The following is a 20974-nucleotide window of genomic DNA, read 5'->3' on the forward strand; positions in this document are numbered from 1 at the left end:
TTCACAGGCAACTGATAAAATTTTTTATTTCACTTTGAATTTTTACACTTTTCCTGATTATTCCGTGTTAAGGTGGAAACTAGAACTGTTTAAAAGACATACACAAATCTAGTACATCAATAACTGGGGATTTTTCTTTTTTATCTTTTTTTTTTTTTTTTTTTTGCTATTCTATTTTCACAACCACAGGTGTGCTTGCTAGGCAATATAACCGTCACAGAAGCAAACGTGAGGCAGAAATACTGGTAAGGAAAAACGAAGCAAGAAAGAGCTACCAGATATACAGACAGGCTCGTTCCACATTCACTACTGCATTTTCAAGCGCCAAGTATTAACTGCACGTTTTTGTTCAGCTAGAAAGGGGGAAGGGATTTTTTTTTCTTTTTTTTTTTCTTTTTTTGGTTTGTCTTAAATCAGTGCATGAAGATTTCTTTTCTCATTTCAGCAGATGGACAAACAGGTGGACATTACAGCAAAGTGGAATGTTCAAGGGAGAAGGGTACTGTGAGACTTGGTAGGCCTGGCTATTCTGGACTCTCCCCACTGCAGTGTTCATGCAACTTCCCTGCATTATAGGGTCTTGTTCAGACAGGTCTGTGAATTTGGCTGGAGGAGCACACTTGGGGGATGTGGTGACAGGTACTAACAAGCGTTATCAGGGCTGGCTGCAACACAGGGAGAAATCATGGGTATTGAAAAACACTTTTTGATTCAGATTCTTGGTCGGACTGAAGAGCAAACAAGAGTGCTGAGAACTGGAGGAAGTCAGAGCTATGTGCTGGAAGCTCTTCTTAACTCTCTGAAGCGAGGCCTGCTGACCAAAGTGCTCGCCCACTCTGCTCACCCCCTCCAAGCCCCCACCTGGCCCATGCCAGATTAAACAATGGAGAGAAGACAAGGACAGAATTCAAAAAGAAAAAAAACGTAAGGAAGCAGGAAGTTTAAAGACTGAAAAGAAAAACCAGAGTCAACGGTCAAAAAAAGGACAGGGGGAAGAATGTTTCGATTTCAAAATTTAAAAGCCCCAAGCTAGAAAGCACTCAAAGGCTGAGTACTTCTCAGGTGGAAGGCAATCTCTGCAGAACATTACTCTTAAAGGTATGACCCAGGAAACAGACGAGGCCATGTGTATGATATGCGGCTTTTTTCCTTTTCTTCTCTAGGTCCCAGTTACAAGGGAAACAGATTCCACTGCTAAAGCGCAAGGTGCAAATCAGTAAGATGGCTACGGGAAAGGGGTGCTAGTCACATGTTTTAGGAGCACTGGACCTTTTTCATGGTGTCAAACCCAATTATCTGCCACAAAGAGTTTCTACTTCAGGCTTCAAGTTTACTCGGAGGAAGACACTGGACATCTGCAGTCATGAACTTTTGAGTGGCAACAGCCCAAACTGGCCAAGTGTCTATAATCCCTCCCAAGCAGGCAGAACGACTGTGAGTTACTGTCACACTTGAATGTCACAGGACAGGTGTCTCACTCTGCGTCCCAGCTTCACAATATAATCTCTATAGCTTTCTGTACAACTTTACAATGGAACTGTTATTTCAGTGACTAGTTTGATATCAGATTAAACTTTCCAAAAAGTTACACATAATTCAGATCTATTTTTTTCTACCAGTAAGAGTTCTGCAAAGTTACAAAACCCCATAATCACAGTGTTCAGTTTAAAAAAAAATTCAACACACAGTAATCCTGTCAATGTTAATCAAAACCAAAACTTCAGAATGCCGTGGCATTTATGTGACCAATCTGAGTTTTAGATACAAACACCAGCTGTTTATCCCGTGGACCATTTTGCTAGGCTGAGGCTGTGAAAAATTGAAAGTCGACGTACGACTCTTTTTTTTTTTTTTTTTTTATCATCGCACAAAGGGATATATGTGGAGGGTACAGAGTGACACTGAACAGATCACGAAGTACAACAGACATTAGTTCTCTCCCTCCCCAGCATCTCCTTCATCTCCCTGGTTTTCCGACGTCCACAGCTGCAAGAGAAAAACAGAGCTATAATCAAAAATAGGGCTGCTAACATTCACTCAGGGAGGTAGGCCCGATCTGGGCCACCTTGTCTTGAGCTTAACTGCATTAAAATTCTTTGCAGCCAGTGAGGACTGCAAAGGGCAAAACTTTAGCAGTCATTTATAACCAGTTTAACAACTTAATACTTTTAACTCTACTTACAGGGTACATATTCCCTTAAGTCTTGGGGAACACTGAATTCTTAGATCAGTGAGTAGGTACAAGACTATATAAGCCCCCCAGAAGCAGTCGTGTAAACCAGCAGTACTTACAGTGAGATTGTCCCTAAGCAACTGCATGATCAGGGTGCTGTCTTTGTAAGATTCTTCATTCAGTGTATCCAATTCAGCAATTGCTTCATCAAAAGCCTAAAACAAAGAGCCTTTAATAGAGCTGTCACAGGTTCTCTGGAGCTAGTTTAGCCTAGTTTTTTTCTGTTAACGAATATAATTTCTTTTCCTGTATGGGAGCTGAACTATTATGACCTTGTTTGCTGGCTGTATGAGCAAACAGATAATGTATGTTTATAAAGCACTGACCAACACTGACACAAATTACCAGATAAGAACTGGATTGTATGCGACGAAGACGGCAGGTATTACTGTCAACCCAGCACAAATTCACATCATTTTCTAATGGCCAAAGATACTACTGGTAATCCTTTGTTTCTTTACTAAACCTCAAAAGGTCTGGATATAAGGAATAAAGGGAGAACAGAAGTTCATACCACTAAATCTGATTCAATTAAGTGATGGACCTTAGAAAATTCATTTCATCTACTTTCTCCAAATTAAAAAAAATTGTTAAATAACAGTATGCATGCTGAAAGACTAAAACCTGGTCTGACTTCTTTCATTTGCATAGCTGAAACTTCAAATCTTGCCACAAGGAATACAATACATAACGGAGGCTTATAGAGCCCAAAGTTTGACAAGAAACAATACGCTACCTTCCCCCTGAATTTTCTACAACCGCCAGTAATTACACAATGAAAACAAACAAAAATCAGCAGGAGGTATTGAGAAGAAATCAAAAAGTGACAGGTCCATATTACTTTCACAAAAGATCTATTCCTATCTCCAGAACATCTTGTACCCTTTTTCTAAAAAGCTGTACCTTTTTAGATTATATTTTAAACTTACACTAAAATTTTATGAGAGAAGTCTAAGACAGTGAGTTGTTAAATTCAGGTAATAATAATAATAAGTTATTAAAAAATGAGCAGTGTTTTACTATGACCAGAAGGTCTTTCTCACCGTTTTTGCCAGGCTGCAAGCCTTTTCAGGAGAATTTAGAATCTCATAGTAGAAGACGGAGAAATTCAGTGCCAGGCCAAGTCGAATTGGATGTGTAGGCTGCATTTCTTTCTTACTAATTTCAAATGCTTCCTGATAAGCCTGCTGGGAGTTCGACACAGTGGCTATAAGAAAGACAAGAACATTAAAAGGGAGGTTTTTACCTAGATGCATCACATGCTGGACCATGATCCAGTTATTTTACCATACCAGGCAGGAATGAGGAGTGATACTAATGAAGGATCAGTGTCTCCATCATCTGATTAATAATCATTTGTTAAATGTTTATTCTAAGCCAACTACTACATTAAATGCTTTGGGGGAAAGCAACAAGTATGACAAAGTATACTAAAGCAGTTTTTAAGAAATACAGAAATATGGGCAGCCCAGATAGCTCAGCAGTTTAGTGCCGCCTTCAGCCCAGGGCCTGATCCTGGAGACCCGGGATCCCTGCATGGAGCCTGCTTCTCCCTCTGCCTGCGTCTCTGCCGCTCTCTCTCTGTATCTCTCATTAATAAATAAATAAAATCTTATAAAAAAAAAAAAAAGAAATAAACATTAACAAGATAGAACATGGGAAACAATATGCTCCAGTAGAAGAATCATGGACTTGAGAGAGTCAACAGACCCAAACTTGAATTCCTAACTCATTCACTCAATGTGGGGCTCGGGTTTGGAATAAGTAAAACCCTGTGAGCCTTGGTTTCCTCATCAGAAAAACTGGCAGATCCTCACTGGAACTCCTAGAGTTGTGTAAGGAACAAATGAGACTCTAAAATACTTGGCACACAGTAGTCACTAAATAAAGCAGACCTATAGTTATTACCATCACAAAATGCACGTGATAAAAGAAATGCATTGCTATTTACTATGGTGGTTTTATAGTATCAGACATTTTAGTTTTATTTATGAAAAGAGAGATACCAAATAATTCTCAAGATCTTTTTTTTTTTTTTTAAGAAAAAGATCTCTTTAAATGCACTACTGTACACTTTTAATGCCCTCTGCACTTTCCCCTTAGATACATTGTTGTCAACTCCCATGACACCCTATTAATCACAGGTCAGCATAATGCTATGGTCTTTTAAATTCTCAGTACTATGATGTTCATGAGTATGCTGACCAAAGCAAAAACTGTTTAAAATTATTATGAAGGAGGACTGGCTCCACTATTGGTCAAATTTCTTAAAAAAGAAAAAAAAAAAAAAAGTTACTTACTTTGTTTATTATCTCCAGATGCCACCTCCGAAAGATATCTAAAATAATCTCCTTTCATTTTCAAGTAGAACACCTTGCTTTCTGGTTGTGTAGCATTGGGAATAAGATATTTGTCCAACAGCTCCTAAAAAATGATTCACATTCTGTTAAGAATCTGGAAATATTACTTATAAGATGTTAAAACTATGTTTGAGATTCAAGACACACTACCACATCTAAATAATTTTGAAGATTTTAAAAAAAACATAATTTCCATCCAAAGCTTTTAAGTGGTTTTTCAGCCCAGGTCCTAACAACAGATGCCTGCATTCTTCTGTTAAAAATCTCTTTGACCATCCACAAGGGGTTGATTAAAGTACAGCCATACAATGGAATGCCACGTAAGGCCTTAAAAATGATGATGCAGAACTACACCGATAACATGCAAAGATTCTCAAAAGAAGTCTGAGTGAAACAAAAAGATTATAAGTACCACATGAATCCTATTCTAATATTAAAATATGTATGTGTACACACAATAGTTAAGTGAAAACTCCTCAAGGATATTTATCAATATGTTAATAATGGTTCTCTACGTGATAGGATTAGAAATGATTTTTACTTTCTTATTTATACTCTTCCACCTGGTCACCGCCCCTTTTCTTTTTTTTTTTTTTAAACAATGAACTTGTATTACTTCTGTAATTTAAAAAAGAAAAAAAAAATCTTTCCCTTTTGGGAGGAAAAGGGGATAATGGATCAAAACTGCCAAAAACCAAGTTGAAAATCAGACCTGGGTAGAAATCCCTCCTCTGCAGCTCACTATCTGTGCCCCTGGACAAATTATTTAAGCACCCTGAGCCTCAGTTTTCCCGGCTATACGATGGAGAAGCATAATAGCCATCATCTAGGGTAGTTATGAGGATAAATGAACTACTGTACATAAAGCGCTTAACACGATGCCTGGCACGTAGTAAGCACTCAAAAAATAGCTAATACTATTATTAATAATAAATTCCTTTAAACATTTATGCTTACAACAAAAGCAGTTCTGAAGGAGTCCAAGCTTCGTATACAGAGCAATATTTTCGAAGAGTTGTTTTAGAATGTGGCATCCTGAAAAACTGGTTAAGAGGCAGTAAGTACCATGCTTTTCTTCACATTCTTTCAGATGCTCTTAAAAGCTGGTCTACATTTCAGGAATTATGGAACTTTCTCGCCCTTGGAATGCATGCCATACTTCATCTGAATACCAGATGTACCTAACATTCAGGAATTAGTGCACCATTAACAAACCCCCAAATTACCAACAGGCAACAAATTTAGCCATGACACTCTAACACCATGAGTCTAATAAGAGCAGCTCAATGCAAAAGCTTAGTTGTAAGGAGATTTAATCAATCAAAGTGAGAAGATGCAAGGGGCAGTAGTCATTTTAATACTCTGCAGACAGACAGGGTGTAACTCCTATGGATTAGGGAGGAGTACTGCCTGATGGCTGACAAGCTTTGTACTGGTTTTCAAAAGAAAGGTGTCATGGGCAGTAATTCGGAGAGGCAGCCAGCAGGGGAGGAGGTAGATCCACAAGTGTGAATTCCTTTTCCCTTCAAAGCAGCCCTCACCGTTCATTTTTACCTGATTTCACCTGGAAGAAAAAGAAAGTTCCCAGTGGGCTCAGGATGTGAGGGAAAAACAATATGATCATGATTTGCTCTAGGATCCGCACCCCTCCCATCCAACCCGACTGTGGCCAGAACAAAATAGTTACGGATCAATCATTGGACTAAGGCTTATATAAAACCCAGGAGAGGACAATCCCCAAACCACTTATGATTTGGCTTTGGAACACTGGCTAAACTGACAGATGTGGCTAACTTTCAGGACTTTATATTGTGCAGACATGACTGGGAGAGGATGAACGGTAGCTCGACTTCTTGCTCTTACCTCCCCAGCTGGAGGTGACATCACCACTCAGACAGAGTAGTCTATCTGTGACTGCACCTACCTGAGATCCTGCCTACGTGGACTCAATTTCTAAAGAAAAGATGGAAGGGACGTGGATTCAGTGCTCCTGTGTGTCACAGGTCTTTTTGAAGGGAGAGGAAAATACCCCACTCGTGAGGAGCAACTGCTGTTCAAATAAGAGGCGACAAAAATCACATCATATGCGTAAAAATCAGTTCCGACTGGTTGGCAGCTTTCCAGCACATTCAGACACCTTCCTCTCATGAGCTGTTTGAGAGTCTGCATTTGGACGTTACATGAATACCATCTAGAAATCGCCATTTGAAACCGAAACCCTGGCCTCTTACCAGAACATCATTGCAGATGTCCTGCAGCTCGGCCTCGATCTTCTCCCGGTACTCTTTGCCCATCTGCTGCTTCTTCTCGTTCCGCTCTGTCTTCTGCTCAATGCTGGAGATGACGCGCCAGGAAGAGCGGCGGGCACCCACCACGTTCTTGTAGGCAACAGAGAGCAGATTCCTCTCCTCATTGGAGAGTTCATGCCCCTGCTCCGTGACGGCCTTCATGGCCGCAGCCATGTCATCATAGCGCTCGGCCTGCTCGGCAAGTTTGGCTTTCTGCACCAGCTCACTTTTATCCATGGTTGTTCCCTAGAATGGGAGCGAGAGAGAAAAAAAGAGAGAAAGCCAGCGTCAGGCTTCAGGGCCCCGGAAATGCATATGTGACCCTTCTTCCAACCCATAGGCAAGCATCAGATGTAAATATGAAACGCGTACTTGCAAATGCCCTCGGCAACACTGAACATAAGCACTTATGGGTAATAAGTACCTCGCTAAGGGTTTTTTTTTTGCCAATTAATTCTCCCAACAGTCCTAAAGAGTAGACATGTTCACAACAATCCCTTCCCTGTTTTCTGAGCTGAGGAAATGGAAGTCCAGCAAAGGCAAGTGACACACCTGGTAACACTGCTCAGAGACCAAAGGCTCAAGTCTCTCTGTCCCCATGAGCCTGATCTGCCTCCTCAACACACTCAGGCTGCTGAAGAACCATTTCTTCAGAAGCTTATGCTAAATACATGTCCTTAACTTCTTTCAAGAACTGTCTGGTTTTGACCAAATCTGGTTTTTCCCCACAGTATTGGGAAAAACACTTTAAGTGTGAGGATTGCTTCAATTAATCTTAAAACAAAGACAGGACTTTAAATGTTACATCTGGCAGTGCCCATCAAGCAATAGGAAGCTAAAAAATAGCCATTTTTGTCATACCTTCCACTATTTGCTAACTTAACTTGCAGGACACAATATAGACAAGAGCATAAACTATAGGCAGGCAGATATGGCTCCTTCTAGCACCAACTCTGTTACTTACTAGAGGAGTACATCCTTGGTCACCTCACTTAACCTCTGAGAGCTTCAATTTCTTTACTGGAAAGTAACAACGTTACCAACTCTCCTGGGGCTACTGTGAGAACAAATGACCTAATCTAATCTACATGAAGGTGCTTTGAACGTTTCGAGGATTGTATACAAACATCAAATGCCGGGATCCCTGGGTGGCGCAGCGGTTTGGCGCCTGCCTTTGGCCCAGGGCGCGATCCTGGAGACCCGGGATCGAATCCCACGTCGGGCTCCCGGTGCATGGAGCCTGCTTCTCCCTCTGCCTGTGTCTCTGCCTCTCTCTCTATCTCTCTGTGACTATCATAAATAAATAAAAATTAAAAAAAAAAAAATTAAAAAAAAAAAAAAAAAAAAAAAAAAAACAAACATCAAATGCCTATACAACTATCAGGGACCAATTTTCTATATGGTGTATAGGCTGTAAGAGCTATGAGTGTATTCAAGATGCATAGCAACAGAACTTCAAACCATAATTGAGTGTATTTAACGTTTTTTCTGAAATAGACAAAAATTTTAGTGATTTCAGTTTATCAAATCCTCCATACTTACCAATCAGTAAAAACTCTTTAAATTATTCACCTCACCTTAGTCAATTCCCCACTTTAATAATCACCATTTGTAGTGAATGCAATAATTTTTGGATAATATGTAGCTAAAAAAAATTGTTAACCACTAAGTTTTATGCACTGTTAGCTTAAATTTCGAAATGTCCATCTGTGCTACAGTGCAAAAATACACCACTATCTTAAAGTATAATAAGGTAAATACTACTTTAAATAGTAGTAGAAATATCAGTATTTTTATAACAATTCTTACAGGGGCACCTGGCTGGGTTAGTCAGTAGCTTGATCTTGGGATGAGTTTGATGAGTTTGAGTCCCATGTGTAGAGATTACTGAAAAATAAAATCTTTAAGAAACAAAACAACCCAAACTCTTTCATTACTATATACACAATATCACAATCTAAGACTTTGAAAACAATTAGTAATTTTAAAATAGCAAAGAAGTAGAGCCCTTCCTCACAAAATGGTTTTGCCTCAAGTCATTTTTGTATTTTCAAGTGATAAATCCTGTAAGATAGACTCCTGCTGTCACATGTTTTAAATGGAGCACAGGGTAAGAGCCCCCCAACTGTAGACAACCAAGGAGTTATTAGTTCTAAGTTCAGAACTACTGCTTTTTTTCCCCCCATGGTTTATTATCCAAGTCATACTCGAGCTGCATCCTACATAAGGCTAATTCTAAGCTTCCGCTCAGTGAAGCAAGTCTCCCCTGATCTGCCTGACATCTTCACCCACGTCATGAGAATGAGACTGTAACACAGATAATAATCCTCACAAAACATTCCATTTGCTCTCCTACATTTCCTGGCAGCCCCCAGGCACTCAGGATGGGTCACAGGGTTAGTTCTGTTACAAAACAGGAGAAATGATACCATTTCCAGGCGAAAACTGTGAAAAGCCTGTATATTATTTGCCAGACTCTCTTCTCTGACATCAGCTACCTTGAAGGCCATGTGCTGTAGACAATGTGCTAGTGCCTGTAGCCTGAGTCCCTGAGGGACTCTGTTGTATAGACTCCTACAGGCCGGTGCTGGACAGGGCAGTGTGAAGAAGCTTATTAAGTGAAGTCACTGAGATGTTGGTGCTTTTTGAGCCACAACGCACCCTAGTCTACGCTGATAAAAGTACATCAAAAGAACACTATTCTTCAGTTTCAAATTACATACTTTCTCGGTTCATGTTAACTTCCCTGACCAAAGTCTTTCAAATGGGATAACCTCTATCAGCAAATAATCCTATTTCACTGTTCCTCAAAGTCAGAAGCAGACAGAAGTCAACTTTCAATGAACTTCAAAAATGTTCCAGTCTGCACACGAATTCAAAGTTAGGAGTCACTTAGTTGCTCACTCCAAAGTTCAAACAGCACCTGTGCAACTCTACCAGAAAAGATTCTAATTAATAAAGTATTGGCCAAAAGCCACTTCAGAGCTAAGCCAACCCATGCAGGACTATAAAAGAGTAATGGAGAAATACAAAGGATCAACACTGTTAAATGTTAAAGATGCCATGAAACTCTTTGGCCTTACCAGGTCCCACAATTAAGCTCCCCTCCCAAACATGAAAAGTTAAATCATACCTCTCTGAAGAATCTGGACTACTCCTTGGGAGCTCCCAAAGGTACACGCCCTATTTCTCTCAAGATCAAATGTGGCCTGTTGGGGGGTGGGGTGGGGTGGGGAAGGACTGTTTTAAGCTTCTTCAGGATCACGGCAAGAGCCCTTAGACACTGAGCCATCATGATATGGTAAGACCAAATGCATGCCTTAAAAACATATATCCATCTGTTTAAAAAATGTTAATTACACACACACACACACACACAACACTACAACAAACAAAATCCACAGCTAAATGTCCTGATGCCTACTGCTTACATAACTTTTGACTTATATAACACGGATTTTGAAGCAGTTAGACCAATTTCAACAGGAAATGGGTTACACAACACCCAGCAGTTTAGAGGAAGGCAAAAGACAAGGGGGATCTGGAACTGTTCCTATTTCTACATCTGCAATAAGCCTCCTATTCAGTCTCTCCCCAAACCCACTACCTGCGGTCCCCTTCATGTTTTTTATGATCAGACCAATTCTTAAAATACTGATCAAGTCACTCACTTCCTGCTTAGAGTTCTTTAAAGTTCCTTCCTGCTGATAGTAGTCAGATTCCCTCCTGTCATTGAAGATTTTCCAACCTATCTTCCCAGCTTTTTGCCAAAACATGCCTTCCACACAAATTCGTACTTCTGCCAAAATGGTTTTCTTACAAAACCTGCTTTTCTGTCTCCATGTCTTTGCTCACCAAGCCACTCCCTCTGCCTGCAATGTCCTTTCCCATTTACTCAGCATACAGAATTCAGAGCATGGTTCACATGCCATCTCCTCCATGAAGCCTTTCTTAAGCCATTAAGCTGGAGATGTCTAATATGACAGCCAGCCACATGTAGCTATTGTCGTATGTGGAAACTGTAATATTTTGGATGCATGGGAGTTCAATTTTTAAAAAAACGATCAAAATAAAGTTCACTTGTTTCTTTGTACTTTTTAAATGTAGAAAATTTTAAATTACTTGTGGCTCATATTCTATTTTCTATCGGATAGCCTGCTCCAAGCTGAAAATATTCTCAACAAAGGATTTCATCTATACCTTACTGTCTTAACACATTTCTTCAGTACTAACATTACTTAGATCTTTAAGTCCCTCACCACACCATAAACTCTTTTAGGACATATCTCCCACAGCACCTTGCACCTAATTGGAATGAATAAGCATCTGCTGAATGAAGGAACAGATCCCCAAATGAAAGAATAATAAAACTACAAATTTGGCAGAGTTTTCACTCTGCTTAAATAATTCAAAGCACCTATTCTTCACAAGCACGTTAAACTCTCGTGTTTGCACCTCATTCTTTTGTACTCCTGCACCCTACTTCAAAATCAGTCAAAGGCACAGCACACAGAATAGTCAGTGGTACTGTAACGGTGTGAGCACAGCATTAACGTGTAACTTGTTGTATCACTATCTTGTATACCTGAAACTAATGTACCATTGCAATAGCAACTACACTTCAATTTAAAAAAACAAGAGGAAGAACAGAGAGACTCTTAATCCTGTCCTCACCCTGATTTGGTGCACTTTCAATGACTCTCTTTTGGCAGCTCCATCTAAATGCTACCTGACTTTCAAAGTCCTTCTAGATTTTGGTTGCTCCATGCCTGTCAGGCTTTGTCATCGGCCACTCTCCAGCACGTATCTTTTTCTCTGGCTGGACATCCTCGAATGCTCTATAAATGTCACACTCAAACACCCCTGAAATTTTTTTTTTTTTTTTAGTTCCTTCATCTAGAATGCTTTCCCATTTACTTCCTATGCAAACTCTATCCATCCCCATGGCCAGAAAGCCTTCTGTGACTACCCCAGTACCCAGTGATGTACCAGCCTGTGAATCAAAATGCACTTGTAGCCTGTTGCACAGTCCAGGACCTACACCCATATGTTTTCTGGTACAGATGAGTAGTATCCATTTACAAGCAGCTCCACGTGTGTATGTCCTCAAAGGAAAGCTTCACATTTGTTTCTCATTTAATGCCTAACACTGCCAAGCATAAAACTAATGCTCAGACAGGTATCTGTAAACAATTCCAACAAATCAGTTCTGAGAGAGCAGAAAGACTGCTATATATATAGCTATATATAAAGCTATCCCACGATAGCTTTATATGGTACGGCAGAAAGGCAACAGGGCTAGGTCTAAGAGTGGGATGTGGTCCTACAAAGCCATGTGAACTTGTTCAACCTCAGCCTTCCAATCTACACCGGAGATACAGCATCTACCTCAGAGGATGTGCTGTGAAGAGATGCAGGGAATTAAAAAAATCTTTAAAAAAAATACATAGTGGAAATTAAATGGAAGTATTATTATTCGTCTCACAGTACCTACACATCACTGTTTCAGGCCACAATGTGAGCTTGGATTTTTATTTATTTATTTAATGTACAACCCATGAGAAGGAAAGTAAGTCTAAATTCATCTCCTGCAGGAAGTGAATATGTACAGTGTTAACATTCCTAGGTAAGACTCCACCCTTCAATAGCCTCAAAAGGACACATGTTAACTCTAACACTTTTATCCATTAGTTCCTAATTGAATTTTCTTGAATTGAATGCTAAGAAGTGATGGGTTATAATCAGGACCTACTTTTCTTCGGAGACTTTTTTTTCTTTAGCATTTTATTTATTTATTCATGAGAGACATAGAGAGAGAAGCAGAGACATAGGCAGAGGGAGGACGCTAATGCTCCTGCATGGAGCCTGCTTCTCTTTTGCCTGCCTCTCTCTCTTTCATGAATAAATAAAATCTTTAAAAAAAAGTATTTCATTTTTCTAAAATATCCTGAAAGAATGTTATGAAAAATTTCTAAGGGTGCCCATGAAGTAACAGGATTTTCTTTCAATACATGAAACCTCAAATCTGACTGTAAATGCTAAAACAAGAGTATCTATATGAACCAACCAAGGCTCTCTATCTCAATATTCTTGCCTAAGGGATTTCTCTTAGTCAGGTTTGGAATACTGAGAGGCCATCTCCCAGTGGCCAGAAGCAGACATCCAAGTATAAGAGGGAAAAAAAATAAAAATACAAGTGACTACCCATTACCAATTCATATTAAAAAAAAAGAAAGAAAGAAAGAAAGAAAGAAAGAAAGAAAGAAAGAAAGAAAAGCAGCCTGACAAAGAAAATGACCTTCTGAAATAGTATTGAACTTTCAGCTAAGTTTTGTTTTCAAGGAAAAGAACATGCCTTTTTTTTTTTTTTTTTTAAATAGGCTCCACGCCCTATGTGGGGCTTGAACTCACAACTCTTGAGGTCAAAAGTTGCATGCTCTACTGACTAAGCCAGCCAGGTGCCATATGCTCAATTCTGAAATACTGAGCTTTAATTGAATTATATAATTTCCTAGAAATTTAAAATTGAGGATTCCACTATCATGTGTCAGAATCACTAACCCTTTATTATGAAACACATAAGAGTGGAATTTGTTTCTAGGAAAGCCCTACCTACTACAAATCTCGGCTTCTAAAGAGAAATTAGGCAATTCTTAGAGTAATTTCTCTGAACCTCAGTTTCCTTAAATGTTAAAAGGAGACATTAGTAGCTATCAAGGATGCACAAAAAAAATTGGCTAGATGGCCCTGGTTGGAGCAAAGGCTCAATAGACACATTCTTTCTTTTTGTTTTGGTTTTGTTTGGGGGGGTGACAGAAGAAGCAGGAGAGAATCTCAATCAGATTCCACACTCAATGTGAAGAGCCCGACTTAGGGCTTGATCTCATGAGCCTGAGATCATGATCTGAACTGAAATCAAGAATAGGACACCCAACCAAGTGAACCATCTAGGCACCCCAACACATTCTTACTCTTATGCTACTTCATAAAGATGTAGTGCCTATAATTTAATGTGTGTTGAAATCACTATGAATGAAAACATTACCAGTAGGTCCAAGAAAATTCTTTTCTTGAAATTCACAAGAAATACAATTAGAATAGTGCTGATCTCACCTCTGAGAGCCTACACTCCCCCAGTAGGAACAGAAGACAGAACATACTTTAGGGTTATAAAGCTTCTCCTTGAAAAAAAAACCAACTAGAATTAGAGGGAAGAGGGTTAGTTCAAAAGTGGCTGGGTCCTAACTGGTTTTCTGGGCTGGAGAGGTTCTCTCAGGAGAGGCAAAGAGAACTCCAGGTAGGGACAAGAAACACCGATGTATGAATAAAGGGCACATTATGTTTTTCTAGATGAAACTAAAGAAATCAAAGGCCGAAGTAGATAAAGAGATACGTACAGTCACAAATCTGGAGAGAAAACTGACAGGAGCATCTTAAAAATCCAGACTCACAAGTTTCTATGGGGTAAGGAACTGACAGTAAATTCTGACTAGCGTTCACAGTCATACCATTCCAGACAGAGCACCCACAGCACCATAAGGCCAAAGTTACAGTTCTGGAGTCACTCCACTGAAGGAAAAACAGATGCCAAGCTACAGCAGGGGGGACTTGAGAAAGTCATGGGGCCAGGTGGTTAGGGGGTGTTACCCAGAAAAAGTTAAGTACTCCTAGCTCTTCAAGAAAACTACTGACTGAAAAACGCCCACTCTTAAAAAATGTCTGTGTGCCATTCTACACGCACAAATTCAGTCCTGTCAAAAACTTAACTCAACATTTGTAGGCTCTCTGTTAGAAAATGAAACACATCATGTCCTAAATACAAAATCATTAGTACTCATGTCCAGCAAACAGAATTGTGGAGGGAAACTTCACTTCCATTTCAAAATCTATTCCCTCTTCCACATCGGTTGTTGGGTATCACTGTTAATTATGCTCAAGTAGTAAAAACTAAACTTTAAAAAATGGAAGTATTAAGTGATAATGCCCAAGGTCACACAATGTGAATCAGCAAGTAGGACAATAAATTGATCTTGTGGCATTTGATCAATCCCAAAAGACAATATGTTAATTCTGATCCATAAACACAGCTCAATTGGTCAATTTTGTGAATAGGGTTCGAAAGCTTTGAGCTCACCAACATAATGAAATGACCCAGCCCAATTTACCGGTACCACACACCAACGCCATAGGCTACCACATCTGTGAGTCTATCTTCTCATGCATAAAATAGGCAAATCTATTTAATATGGTTCTTGGAAACAGTAACTTAGTTCATGATGCAAAATACTTAAGTCTCTACACATTGTGAGCATTCAAATGGCAGCCACGAAAAAGTCTAATAGATGTGCTTAGCCAGGAAAGGGACAACTTACTACACACCTCATTTCTTTTAAAACTACATGGATTTCTTTAAAGACTTTTAAAAGAAAAGCATGTGAGCTTACCTATGCCTATTCCTAAAGTAACACTTAGCAGAACTTACTGTAAATGTCTTTATTGACTCCCACACTGGATTGAGAGCTTAAGGTAAGAACCCAAACTTGTATCTTTGGGCACCCAACGTGTGGCATAATGCGTGCCATGCTGAGTATGGCTAATTTGATCAACTGATGCACTTTTTAAAAGAAGTGAACAAGGCTGTTATTTCCTATGTGGAGAGAGGTAAGCAGACCACATCTGACCTATAAAATACAAACTATATTTATCTCTGCCTTAGTCTACTTTAGAATAGAGCCACCCCAGCTCCAATCAGGAAACAACAGTAATGCTTTTTAACCAATGTTTTTCAGCTACCAATTTTTATATTTATAAATTTAGACGGAGTTTCAACAAGCCCTTGGAATACTTTCTCTCCATCTCCTCTTTTAAATAGTCCATACCAGCTGACTTAGTAAACATAACAAAAATACCCATCATTTATAGTTTACCCAAATATGGAAAGCACTGGGGCTTTATTATCAACTCATTTAATCCTAAGTATCCTATGAGGTAGGTGCCACCATCCCCTTTTACAGATGCAAGGAGTAACTTACCCAGGGTCACACAGGTAAAACAGGTACGCACGTTCTCCTCTATGTGGCACTGTCTCCTAAAGACCAATTAGGAGTCTCAGTACTTACTTTTGGAAGAGATAGAATGGACAATTTTTCCCAAAAACCCATACAAAGTTATTACAGTGAGGTTTCAGGGATCGGCCTTAAGTTAATTTATCTAGTTGTAAAAATCAAAATAAAATTAAGTTAAAAACAGCACATGCCGAAAGCTCAACAGATGTTGAACAAACTTTAAGGTGAGGTTTGTGGGCAAATAATAACAATGGCCAGGCCTCATTATCTACTTCATTGTCACCCCTGTCCAGGTCAAGGCCATTCAGAAATAACTTTTACTGTTGGGTCTCTTAAGGAAAACAATGAAATAAAACTAACAGGAAAAAACTTACATAAGAGAGGACTGGCCAGATTATTAAAAATAATAATAAAAAAATTAAAAATCCTCTCTCTAACCTATAGTCCGCTGCGAATGACTTGTTCTCTTGAGGCCATCAATCAATCTCATCTCACTATAAGTACATATTAGAAACACATAACTATGCCTATATTAGAAGATCTTTTAGCCCAGAAAGCAGTAAGCTTTCTTACTTGGCTTTTAGCACACGTATCCCAAAATAGAAAGTACTTTAGTCTCTTTTCCTCCCAAAGTATTCCCCTTAGAAAAACTCCCTTAGAATCCAGCTCCAATTGTTGGTTTCTCCCTCATGACATACAGATGACTTACAAGAACCATATTCATGTAAAGACCAAGATGGTTGTAATGCTTAAAAGTTGCTTTTATACAATGTATTTCTTGCTCCCTTGCTAGTGTGAATTATCTGTCCCTAGAAAAATGTAGGAACCAAGGAACGCAAAGTCCCTCTAGAGCAAATCTTGGTTCAATCTGGGATATCCTTATTCCTTAAAGGAAAACTGCCCAGTTTGACGCCACTCAAAAAACAGGTACCTAAGACGACATTATAATTTACTATTTTCCTTATCTCTTCCTCCCCAACAAAATATGGGGGGAAAAAATCTAAGAATCTACAGAAAAAGTAGTATGGTAAACCAAAAATTAGTGATGGGGAGTCCTGATCAAATTCTGTTAGACAAAGAACCAATAATTAGATAAATCAGCATGCCACAAAGTGATGAACTTTCTCACTAGTATGAGGCAAATGCTAGAAACACTGCGTTTCTCACAAGCTTGCTTCCTGACGCACACCAGCAATATCATCCCCTCATGCCAGGATGAATACAGTCCCTCCACTAAATTACATTCTATGTATCTTCAAAAATAGCTAAAATTCTTGTTCAAACACGTTTAAAGAGGACACATGTAAAGAAAAATTAAGAACTAAATGATGTTCACATGAAACATGTTCCACTGCTGGTAGCCACTTATCATTAGAGCCAAATTGGCACTTACCTTGTGCTATGTGTGTGTACTTCTGAGAAAATTATTTAACTCTTGTGCCTCAGTTTCCTCATCTGTAAAATGGGACTAATAGTACTTACCTATCATTGGTTCTTATGAAGACTTCATTAATATGCGTAAAGAGCTTAGAACAAAGTGTGGCACAGAGTAGGCAATGTGGTAACTGTTATTATTATTGACTAATTGCCCTGATGCTACCTCATCAGCTGGCGAATGAATCAAATGGATGGATTCTATGTGTCTATACTATACAGCATATAGATATATGCTATATCCAGTCTCTGTATATGTGTATTCTTGGATATAGTCAAATAACATTTACTAAACACCTACTGTATCCCAAATGCTTATTTTAATCATTGTGCTTGTCATAACAACACAACAAAGACTATTACCATTTGCATTGTACAGGCTTAGAAACCCAGAAGATGCTGTACACAAAATAAAGTTCTATAAGAACATCAATTTTTGAAAGCAAAATGTATACAAAGCAGGGATGGGTCTCATCAGAATGCAGCTGGAGGAAAAAAGAAAGCCATTAATAGTGAATTCTCTGATTAAAAAAAAAAAAACAGCTTATATTTAAGTTTTATAGTTTGTAAAAAAGCTTCAAGACAACTCTGAGACAGAGAAACTAAGAACCAGAGATTAAGTAATATGCTGAAGACCCCACAGCTAGAAAACGCTGCAGGCTAGACCTGAATCAAATTTATCTGACTCCAGGTCCAGTGCTCTCTGTATCCACAGCCAAATGGGCAAAAGGCACTTTTCGCAGTAGCTCAAATCTCTGGAGACTCTGCCACCCGGAACAAGCATCATGGGAATTTGCTCAGCCTGGTTTTATGGAGGCTGCCTCCCTGATCTATAGAGCTCCAATTCTAAAATGGCTTCAACATAACACAAGCACTGCATGATGGGAAATGTACAGAAGATTATAGGGTAGGAGCCATACTCCAGGGGCTTACAGTCCAGAAATATTTGCTCCTGATGAATGAGGATATTCAATCTAAAAATTAGGCGTGTGGTCTAGGCCAAATTACCTTATTTCTCATAAAGACTTCATCTGTAATATGGGTGAATGGTTTCTTATCTCACTGAAAAACGAGGTTAGGAAAATCATTCAGCAGTTGCTACTGGATTACTACTCTTCCATTTGGAAGACCACGCCCAAAATTCTGTAGGGTCTAATAAAAACTGACAGGTTTTACCCTCGCCATCTTGCCTGCTGCTAAGGAAACAGACCCAAGAAAAATGAGGGCTCAGACAACTGAGGTATTCCTGAGAAATGGGGTGTGATAAGGCAGTCGAGAAGAAAATCACTAGGGATCAAGCATTATTTATGCATATACATTTCCAAAGAGAAAATGCAAAAAGCTGAGTAGCCATGTGTCCAGTTCTATAAACTGCCTGTGTGTGTGTGGCTTTATACGAACAACTGAGACACAGTGAGAAATGCAGACAATTTTCATATTCTTGAAAGTGCTTCATCTTTCTGGATCCTGTGGCCGCCTGATTTTGTATGTTCGTAACATCGTCTCGCCAAATTCCATCACCCACAGAGAGTAGGTAAAATCAGAGCCTGATGCTGTCTAGTCTTACCAAAGAGAAAAAGGAGTGAAGGCAAGGACAAGAGCCATGCGTTTTTATAGAAAGGTTGGCAAATTGTCTTACCAATACTGCCACCTTTGAAAACCCCATTACATGCAGTTCTCCATTTGCAATAGACAAAGATGTACTCAATCCTCTGAAGAAAAGGGGCCCAAACCAATCCTACCCCTTCCCTACCACCAGGGAGGCCACCAGGCAAATTTCAATCCTAAAAGAAAAAAAAACGTGCTAACACACAGTATGGGGGAATTTGGGGTGAGGACACAAAAGACTTTGGCATTAAATGACGGTAAATACCGTGGGAAAACACTCCGATTTTCAGCTTCTGATTATTTTTTTTCCCCCCCTGGGGATCAGACCTGACTCAGTAAGCGGTTCCAACAAATGCATTTTCTTGATGCAGACCTCAACCCTGTGTGCTTCTCAGGGGATCTCAGGTCCTGCTAGATTTCCAAACCAGCGAACGATGATGAAATGGCTTTACTGCAAAGTGGGAGGGGGGGTTTTCCCTCTGCTCTCTCCCAAGGTTAAACCCCTTGCCCAGCCAGGGGGGAGTCAACAGAGGCCCTGGAGCTCGAAAACCAGCCCATATTTAGTCAAACTTCAATTTCTGGAAACCAGAAAGCAAGGAGCGGAGGTGACAGGGCTTAAAGGGTCGGTTTTCGCCGCCCAAGGAGCAGGGAGGGGTCGCGCGGGCATCGAAGGTAGGTGGGGAGAGGGAGGGCCGGGGGTCCGCGGCTCGAGGTCCCTTCCGGCCTCGCACTGAGCCGCACCCCGCCCGCAGGGCAGGGCCGCAGGCGGCGAGGGCCGCCCGGGCCTTTCCAAGAGCGAAGGGCCCGGCCCCGGAAACAGGGAGGGGCCGCGGCCAGGCCGGGCCCGCGCCGCAGGCGGCCGCGCGGGGCCGAGGAAGCGGCGCGCCGCCCCCTCCCAGGGCCCACCCGCGGGGTCGCCCGCGTCGCTGCGGCGGGCGCCGCCCCGGGGGGAGCTTCGGCTTGGGCCCCCAGGGGCCCCGGGCGGACCCCGCGCCGCACTCACCGCGGGAGGGCGGCAGGAGGCAAAGACGCTTGCGAGCGAAGCTCCGAGCGCGGGGACGGCTTCCTTCCCAAGCCCACTCCTCAGGCAGCGGCGGCGGCGGCGGCTGCACAGGCGGCGGCGGCGGCAGCAGCTACCCCGGCTCCGGAATCGGCGGCGGCGGTGGCGGCAGCGGCGGCAGCTCCACTTCCGCTCCGGTCACCACTTCCGCTCCGACCCGCGCTCCGCCCCGCCCCTGCGCCGGCTCCCCATTGGACGAGCCGGGCACGGGGTTGCCCCGGCCGCCCGAGAGGGGCGCTGACGGAGGGAGGAGGAAGGAGCGCGGAGACCCGGACGCGGCGGACTGGAGCGAGGAGGGAGCGGGCGGACGGGGGCGGAAATGGAGGCGGCGGGCGGAAAGAGGCAGTGGGAGACGAGAGGGCGGAGCTGGGGGGGTGCGGGGGTGCTGGGAACCCGGCGGGGGAACCCGAGCCGACGCCGGGGTCATCGCCTCCCTCCCTCCTCCAAAAGGAATCGCCACCGGGTCGCAGGCGGAGGTCAGTCCCCTGTGGCTGAGCGCTCTGGGAATGCGGGACCCGGGAAGGACAGAAATTGTTCAGCCTTCAACCTTCGCTTAACCCTCCCATCAGCCCTTGGAAGGCGCTCGTCGTTTTCTCCTTTTGTGGACAGGAGAGGCCACGTGAAGCGCCAGGCATCTGCAGGCCTCGACTGGGACTGGCCGAGTCTTTGTGTTCATTGAGGCCCGTGCCCCTGATCCCTTCGTGGAGGCGCGCCCTTCCCGAGGCTCCTAGGGGAAGCTTCAGGAAAGGAAACCGGCCTCTTCCGCGCACGCACGCACACACACACCCCATTTAAACTCAGTTCTCCAGAATGCCTCTCACCTCCTCTCCCTCCCTCTCATTCATTCTTTCAACAAATATTTGTGGAGCAGGCCTTGCGCTGAGTGCTGGAGACGCAGCGAGCACAAGACAGCCCGGCCCTGCCGT

The 20974-nt window shown here is 41.6% G+C and overlaps 1 protein-coding gene across 2 annotated transcripts; it reads right to left on the reverse strand.

The window, feature by feature from the left end:
- On the reverse strand, positions 1-20353 carry YWHAB (tyrosine 3-monooxygenase/tryptophan 5-monooxygenase activation protein beta). 2 transcript variants are annotated; one of them, XM_025998735.2, is made up of 6 exons: positions 19992-20353; positions 6825-7127; positions 4534-4657; positions 3277-3440; positions 2293-2388; positions 1-1986 (listed from the first exon to the last, which is right to left on the reverse strand). In XM_025998735.2, the coding sequence occupies exons 2-6, from the start codon at positions 7116-7118 to the stop codon at positions 1930-1932; spliced, it is 735 nt and encodes a 244-aa protein (XP_025854520.1). In that variant the 5' UTR covers positions 7119-7127; positions 19992-20353; the 3' UTR covers positions 1-1929. The 2 variants fall into 2 exon arrangements, with proteins under 2 accessions (XP_025854520.1, XP_072591854.1); XM_072735753.1 differs by lacking the exon at positions 19992-20353 and adding an exon at positions 8257-10609 and having other exon boundaries at positions 6825-8025.
- Between the last annotated feature and the right edge of the window lie 621 nt (positions 20354-20974).

This window comes from Vulpes vulpes, chromosome 14 (assembly GCF_048418805.1).
Source record: "Vulpes vulpes isolate BD-2025 chromosome 14, VulVul3, whole genome shotgun sequence".
NCBI classification, from domain to species: Eukaryota; Metazoa; Chordata; class Mammalia; order Carnivora; family Canidae; genus Vulpes; species Vulpes vulpes.